This window comes from Myiozetetes cayanensis, unplaced genomic scaffold, assembly GCF_022539395.1.
Source record: "Myiozetetes cayanensis isolate MyiCay16 unplaced genomic scaffold, myiCay2020 scf9, whole genome shotgun sequence".
In the NCBI taxonomy this organism is placed as follows: Eukaryota; Metazoa; Chordata; class Aves; order Passeriformes; family Tyrannidae; genus Myiozetetes; species Myiozetetes cayanensis.
Genome location: NW_026088185.1, coordinates 22,025,220 through 22,033,675, shown reverse-complemented (window position 1 = coordinate 22,033,675; position 8,456 = coordinate 22,025,220). Strand labels below are relative to the sequence as shown.

At 36.7% G+C, this 8,456-nt stretch overlaps 1 protein-coding gene across 7 annotated transcripts in view; it reads right to left on the bottom strand.

The window, feature by feature from the left end:
* Positions 1-352: 352 nt before the first annotated feature.
* Positions 353-8,456, bottom strand: part of RBMS1 (RNA binding motif single stranded interacting protein 1) — a 144,850-nt gene continuing 136,746 nt past the window's right edge. For 6 of the 7 annotated variants that reach the window (XM_050340144.1, XM_050340146.1, XM_050340147.1 and 3 more), the window contains exons 11-14: positions 7,802-7,912; positions 7,053-7,133; positions 5,706-5,790; positions 353-2,862 (exon numbers count right to left, since the gene is read on the bottom strand). In XM_050340144.1, coding sequence (XP_050196101.1) covers positions 5,713-5,790; positions 7,053-7,133; positions 7,802-7,912 — 270 coding nt within the window. In that variant the 3' untranslated portion in view covers positions 353-2,862; positions 5,706-5,712. Of the gene's footprint in view, positions 3,249-5,705; positions 5,791-7,052; positions 7,134-7,801; positions 7,913-8,456 lie in introns of all 7 variants that reach the window. The other variant, XM_050340145.1, reaches the window with a different exon arrangement.

Genomic DNA, 8,456 nt, shown 5'->3' with positions numbered 1-8,456 from the left:
GCTTCTAGAAAACGGTTAGCATTTACAACTACAGCACACAAGCCTGGTTACACATGACTCTCCGTGTGGGCTGACACAGAGAACAACAGAATTTTTGCATTCAGATCACACATTTCATCATATACTTCTCATATATCTTTTCCTGTTTTGCCTAAAAGAGTGACTTTGTAGTTGATGTGAAAGAGTTAAAATTTGATTTTAATGGACAACAGAGGAGGGAAAAACCTTGACGGTAAAGCACAATGCAACTTCAAAGATTTCAAAATAAACGTGAAAGTTTTACCATAACCTTTTGGGGGTTTCCCCCAGTAAAGGAAGGACCGGAGGAAAAAGACGATACATTTTCTTTTTTTTTTTTTGATATTTTTTATTCAAAAGTTTTCAAAGAAATAAAACAGAAAAAAGCTAACAATCTAATCAAATTTACAGTTCAAAAATGTCTTTTGGCGTTTAACAACAAGTCCTAGGAAACAAAACTACAGAGTTATCTTGAACCGGACAAATAATTTACCACTGGCAAGTTTGTGGCACTAGTAAAACAAAAATAAAAAATTAACTCTCTTGATCATATAGATATCTCTATGAAAATCTTTTTTTTTTTCAATCTGTACAAAAGGTCTTTCTTCATAAATTAATTTTTTATAATTTAATGGCTGTCTACTATGTGATGTTTAAGTAACTGATTATTTCTTTATGTACAGAGGTTAAATTTCCCAAATCTTACCCAGACAATGAGTATGGCACTTAGTTCAGACATTTCTGGCAGCAACTCTTCCCTCCCTCGAACACAGCTATCATACTGCAGTTTTAATTAATGCAAAAATAGCAAGTAGTGAGAGATCCAGGTTTGGAAAGTTACCAAATACAGGCAAGGTGCTGCAGGAAGTCTGGACTTTTACAAAGCAGTAATATTCCAGGGAGCATAGAACCAATAATACCACAACTTTTTAAAAAAAGAAAAAACAAAAACACATCTCTTATGACTATGCATTTCACTAGAATCTACACTTCTCAGAGCAGCAATTTACTTTTGAAACTATGAAATGTCACCGACATCTATACTCCAATACTCACACAAAATTTAAAAACTAAAAAATACTTGAAAGAAACAACTGCTTAGCCCTAGCTCCTGAGCTAGGATGATTTGGTCTGTGGAAACAGGGAGGGCCAGCAACCTGTCCCAATACAAAAGGAAATAAACTTTGAGGTAGATAACTGATCATATACAGCTGACCAGAGAAGTACACAGTTTTGGAAGACAACTTAATTTATCATTCGATTTAAAACATATGCAATTGTAATAAAGAGCTTTAGTAGCAGTGAATTATTTAATATGTGAAGTACAAATAACTGTGTATTTATGAATCAGGAATTTCATAGTTTCAAAATTGGTTTTCTTTACACTTAACACTTGTAGTGATGATGTAAAGTGTGGCACTGCTTGGATCCAAGTCTTCCTTCATGCTTTTGTGTCCATACATCAATTAAAATTATAAAACCTAAATGCAAATGTACAAAAAAGGCACATTCTCCTAACCGCAAACTGGTCCGGCAAAAATAAAGAGTACAGAAGACGCAATGCTGAGACAAATCAGAATTATTGGTTACTGGCTCTTTGTTCTTTGGTAAAGTTACCTTTTAAAAGTGCCAAGTCTTTTTATTTACCTACTATAGAGAGCTAGTACCCAATCAATTATGCTTCTACTTAGATCTCAGCATATGTTTGAAAAACGAGTCCTTTAGCTTTTGCCATTTTGCTGTAATAGCAACTTTTCTGTTTGCTAAGTCTCAGCACAATCCTCATCCTAAAGCACTATCATTAGTATAAAGGAAGGACAAAAACATTCGGTGATATCTCCACCCCAAAGTCCCTATTCTACCTATGCTAAAACTAGAACATCAAGTTAGTTTCTGAAAAAAAGGCAAAAAAAGATTTTACATTGCATCATACAGCAGAGTTCCTAAATCATTCAAACTACCAGAGGGAACTATTGGCATATGGCCTTACAAACAATTTATACTATTAAAATTTCCCCAGTCAGAAAATGTGTTTCACACAAAACATTTTTTCCCCTCTTGCATTTCACTACCTTACATATTATGTGAAAAAATCATTAAAAACACTTACTACACATTAAAAAAGCCAAATTTTCAGCAATTTTTATTGACTACCTTTAAAAGCCCTATGCTGCTGTTTTACAAGGCATAATAGACCAGCTCATTTGGTCAAAGCGTTCTACACCATTAGTTTGGACTACTTACTGAAACAGCTACAGCATTGAAAGATTTAAGGCAAATTGGAATTTATAGAAAAGGATAAGACACTTCACACTACATTAAAAGAAAAACAGAAAGCTAAAAGACCAGACACTATAACTGCAACACGGCACTAAAGCAACACTCACACACTGCAAGCACAGAACATCATCTTAGATGTTTTACTATTTTAAACTTCAGAAAATCCATTTCATACAAAAAAAAAAAAAAAAAAAAAAAGAAAGAAACAAACAAAATAAAAATAAACCAAAGCACAAATTCTGTCATGCACGTGAATAAGTCTTCGTGGTTATCTGTGCATTCCCAGAAATTTGAATATTTTTTTTTGCGTCATAACACTTGATAAAAATTTTTTTTTTACTAAAATAAACCTGTTCATGGGAACAGCTACTAGATGAATTTAAGGTTTTTCTTATGCACCTTATAGAACTTATAGCAAAAATAGTTTTAGTTGATTTCATTATAAATAACATTTTCAAGAACCTGTGCAAAACTGTCAATAATTCCTAAAGCACAATTGATCAGTAAAATCCATGATTGTTTCAGCCTTTGCACCCTTCTCCAGGCCAGGTCAACACTGGACATCTGTAACACAGAAAGGTCAGAGCTAGAGCGGAGTTACAATCACACGCCTTTTTTCTAATGTAGCTGTCCACCAAAGTAAACGATTTCCTATTTTAGACAGCTGAGAGAAGATTAAGTGAATCAGAGTATAAACCTGAGAAGTAGCACAGGCGGCACTGCAGGTTCTTGGCCCTTCCCAGGATAAGGCTCTCTGCCAGGACACAGCCTGTACTGTATTTCCCCTCTTTCTCTAATAACTGCTCAGCATGCAGAGTTCCCACTGGGGAACTGTGAGGCTGCACTCAAAGCTCTTCCCTTCTTTTTTGTTTTGTTATTGTTATTTCCTTTTAATTGACCAGAAGTGGTTGAGCATGCTACTCCTGTGGCATCTCCAAGGCTTTTGATCTCTGGAAAAGGAACACAACTTCCTTTCAGTGCAGCCTCAGGGAGGCTGCGTACAATAGCTAACACAGAGACAGCTACTGTGCCTCCACGATGGCAATACTGAACAGCAATTCAGGGCTCATCAAATTTGAAGGCAGACTTCTCAGGGTACGGTATTGGCTTATACTGCCATGTGGGTTTAGAAAAAAAAAATACCCAGCTAATGACAAAAAAGTTTAGACAATTTTTTAATTTCTCAAGGCAAGGCAAAGTATGGTATTTTAAGGCTTGTACATTAATAGGTGCATATACAACAGGGGCGTATTTTCAAGTCCGTTTGACTATTTTTCACATAGGAGCAACTTTTTGAAAAGAGGCTGTGAAGTTATTAAATGTAGCTGCCAAAGGAAAGACGCTGTGTATTTCTGATTGACTGCATCCACTTGTGCAACTGTGCTAGTTGTCATTTACCCCTCATTTATGGGAATATGTATATTGACTTTAAATAGGACATTCCCAAAAGTGCTGCATGTGCATTTAGAAAGAAGTTTCAGTTTGACAAGAGTAACAAAACTACAACAATCAAGACGCTGCAATGTTCCCTGTATTTAGGGCACAAAATATCAGTCAAATCCCACCCCTTCACTTGTCTGAAACAAGACAAGTACCAGCATGTTCCAGGGACAGAAATACCAAATGCCATACTCTGAGGCTGAAATCAGCTGAGTAATATTAACCTTCCCCATGTGCCCACTGCTATAGCCACTGCTGTCACAGATTTCACTGGCTCCTGTTGCACATAAATACAGGTAACAGTGCTTCTCTGAAGAATAAGACATGTGAAGAACTGACTTACAACAAACACACAGAGCTTGGAATTCTACACAGAGTCATCAATACAAAATGTGTCTCAGATAACAACACAACTCATCCTTTCAGGAGACTTAAGGCTGCTCCTCCTGCCTGGTCTCAGTCTATGGGAAAGATACCGACAGGCTGGGAGAGAGAGGCAGGATGGGGATACGACATGCAGGATTACGCTTCGCTGTCTACCACAGATCTCTATTGGTAAGGAGGTTTTACATGCCCAGAGGGAAGACTTAAGGCAAAACAAATAATTCCTTGAAAAGCGGTTAACACCAGGCAACAGCCTTGGCATGGGAAATGTGCAGGAGTCATGATTTTAACACTAGGAGATGGATAACGAGAAGAGTCTGTGGCTTTCCTTACTGCCTGTCCTGGAAGCAAATCAAGGATGTGGGCTTTCTCTAGATGCCAGCATTTGGCCAGACTACAGGAATAACACAGGTCATATGCTGTGCTACGCAGGCTGTGCCATCTGTTGAATTTGCCAAGTTTCCCCACTGGTTTGTTTCTATCTTTACATATAAGAAGCTGTTATGCCAATTATGGGGATGAGAGCGATGTTGTCAAATAGCACAGCTGACCTGCAGAATCAAAGGTAATGCCAAAATGTGTGTTCTCTTGGATCAATACATTTTAGAGAGAATATCACACAACTGTAGCACATAACTGATTACGATTTTTCAGTATCTAACAAATGCCACGAGGGCTGTAGGAAAACCCTTCTAAGACAGCCTCTAGCACATTATTGCAGCTGAATGGAATTTTTCAGTGTGAGGTCTTAGAAAGTGTGACGTAAAAAATTATTTAGTCAAGTTGTCCAGCTTACAAAGCACTCAAAAAAAAAAAAAAAAAAGAAAGAATGAGTTAAGAAAGAAAAAAATTTCAGAACTTTAAAACATGGATCATGGAAAAGGAAACGATTAGTGCAAGCAACATTTTCAGGACGGAAATCTACAGAAAGAGAAAATTTTGCATGAAAGAAGTGCAGGTAAAGCTAATGATTGGCTAGTAAAAAAGGCCATGCAAGCAAAACTAGAGGAAACCTGGAGTAGGAAAGTAAAACAAGGACATGGATTAAAAATTAATTGACAAAATTCTGGACCAAACTGCTTTTTCCTAGAAAAAAACCATGAGCAGAGAAGTCTTCAGGAGAAAAGGTCAGCAAGAATTTCTACCAGACCACCTCTCTGCCAGTGGTCTGTAAATCAGTTGCAAAGCTGCTTCTAACCTTATCTGTACCACAGAACTAGAGCATGTCAATACAGTTCCCTTTAGCATTTTGATTCTCATATTTTTCCACTTATTCCTCGTTATTCTGTATACAACATGCTACTAAAATGAACAAATTAAAATCCAACATAATCCAGTTATGCTATATAGAAATTATTAAAACAATATTACTCATAATTTATTAACTCATTTCTGGATCCCATGTTTCCTTCCCTGGCTTCTGACTCTGGCTAAGTTCAAATTAATTTCACTTTTTGTCCCCAGATATTATCATCAGGACTATTTATATGACAATAAAAAAAAGATTCAATACAGAGTACTGTAAGTTATGAAATAAAGTAACTTTGAATTCACATCTTTGATGAGACAGGATGAGCCCCTACCTCACAGTTATTTATTTTGCTGATACGTATATGGAGAATGGTCACTGGATGTCTCTACTGTAACCTGTTGTTGACCACTGGCTTCCTGCAAATGAAAAAGAAGACAAGCCATGAGACACAAAATCAGGTATCATTACCAGCAATTGGCAATTGAATTCTGCAATTAACAGTGTTCAAATCTAAAATCTTCTTAACATTTCTCAAGTGAGCTGTAACAAATCTGAGGTGATAACTTTACATTATTGATTGACATTTCAGCAAACAAGAGAAATAAAATCATCATGCAAACCCCGTATTTCCTCAGCTGCTTTGATGATAATTAAAAAAAAAACCCAAACTAAAACTTTTGACATTATAGAAATAAATACACAGAGAGATTGCAAATAACTGCTTGAATATTTTCTATCTGCAAAAGAAAAAGAACATTCTGCCCCTCTCCTTTTGAGGGGCCGCAAGAATAATGAGATCTACTTGCCACATATACAAACACCATCACTATAAGTACTATGATGTGATTGGCACCAGGCAACACAAAGAATTGTAGATGGGACTTTGCACCCAGACCCCCAGAAACTATGAAATAATTCAGCTAAGAGAGCTCTGGCAGCCAGAGCTAATTACTAAAGGTACTTCTCTGATCAATATGCACAGATCTGATATCCACACTGATCCACAACGAAATCCCGGAATTTCTGGACAAATAGGCTTTAAAATGATATGTTTCTTTTTTTAGAGTCTCTGGAAGAGACTATCTAGCACTCATTCTGAATACAAAAGCTGCAGCATATCTTGTCTAGTTCCTGTAAAGGAGTACTGACCTATGAAAGGGTGTGAGTCAAAATAGTAGACAAACTATTGTCTACCGTTTAGTTATGCTCTCCAACTAGACTAAAAAACTTCTTCAATGGAGGGATTTATTAGACAAATATGCACAGTACCCTGAGTTGCCAGGGTCAATCAGGATTCTCTGCAAAAAATTACAGCCATGGTCTGTTGGCAGAGAATTTTTCTCATAGGTAAACTAAACGAAAGATCAAAACTACAATACACTCTCCGTCTTGTTCCTATTGGAGTTAGGTTTCACAAAACACAAACAAGGTTTGCCTGAACTATGCTCGTAGAGAAGACTGCTCCAAGTACTGCACTGCCATAAATACAGGTCATTCCTTATTATAATATTAGCTATTAGTTTAGAATAATGATATTTGATGGTTTTAATATAAATTGCATTCACAGTACATTCACAGTTACAGTATTTGCCTTTAAGCATTAATTTTCCTAGCCAAAAAAAAAAAAAAAAAAAAAATCATAATCATATTTCTTTGCTCTTTGACAGAATATACTGACCTCAACAGGAACTGCTGCTGTCTGGACATGTGTGTATTGGGGGATGTAGGCTCCTTGCATAGCTGTTGTGGCTGGCATGTACTAGAAAGATAGAGTCCATTATGTTGAGTTAAATCCCAGTGTAAATTTAAGAGTATACAAAATACCTATGATGATACTGCTTAATAGATATTGACCTTTTCCCTTAAGCAACATACGTGAGAGAAAGACTTTTGTGTCTGAAATACACAGGCCTTCCAGAAGACTCATGTATCTATTTTGAGAAAATTCAAGTTTAGACTTCAAAGACTACGTAAAGGACTTTCCTTCTTTGTTAATCCCAGTCATATTTTCTTTTTTTAATCTGCTCAGAAAAGAAAGGTCTTGCAGTTTAGAAGCTAGCCTGCATCTCTCTTCTTCTGTGTGCTTTCTGTTCCACACTTTAAGAGATCAGAGTTGAGGAAAGGAATACGAAGAGTAAAACCAATTATTTCAATTTTTTCGATGCAACTCTGAAGTTACCTCCTCGGTTCCTTTCACTAGCTTTGATCTATTTTTATTTGCTCATTTCCAATTTCTGATCAGCTAATAGACTCAATAAAAACTGCAAAATATGATTTTAAAATGGAGACAATTCTTAGTAGTTTATTGGATAAAAGATGACTTAAAGGATTACTTTTTTCTACATGCAAGCTGCACAGGCATATTGTGATCTACATGCAGTATTTTCTACTTGTGTAAGTTTTATTTTGTATGAAATTGCTACGTACTGTTCCAGTACTGCCTAATGAAAGATGACTCATCTGCTGCGTCAGAGGGCTTATCATTGATGCAGGCTGTAGTGACATGGTGTGGTCCATGGAGGGAGTCAGTACAGCACCCTGTTAAAACACAGATGGAAAGAAATGGTTGCAACACTCAGATTTTAATTTCATTTTTGATTTGACAGTCAAAGTATGGACTGTCCTTCTGAGGGGATATACCACAAGAACTCTCCTTAATCTCCTGATTCAAATAAAGCAGATCTGAGGCATTCTTAATATTCTACTCGAGCATCTGTGTTTTGCAGTTTGACAAGACCTGCATTGCCTTCCCATTGTACATGCAGCTGATGTGCAATGCACTTGAGAGACCTGCTGAAAGCACTTTGTAAAATATGAGTTTAACCAGGTGCCAACTTGAGAGCAAAAATCTGCACACGTTACCAGGTACAGTTTCACTTAGCTTAAGTTTTGGAATGTCACGCTTTAGGAAGAAACTTCTATCTCATATATAGGAACAAGGGCTTTGGAGGAATATTTGTGTTGGGAGAATTCTACCCATCACACGTGATGTTCACACACAAAATAGCTGCCCTACTTAGTGGCTGGGTTCATTAGCACACAGATTTCAGCAGTGAGTTAGCAATGCTGACTCTAAATACTT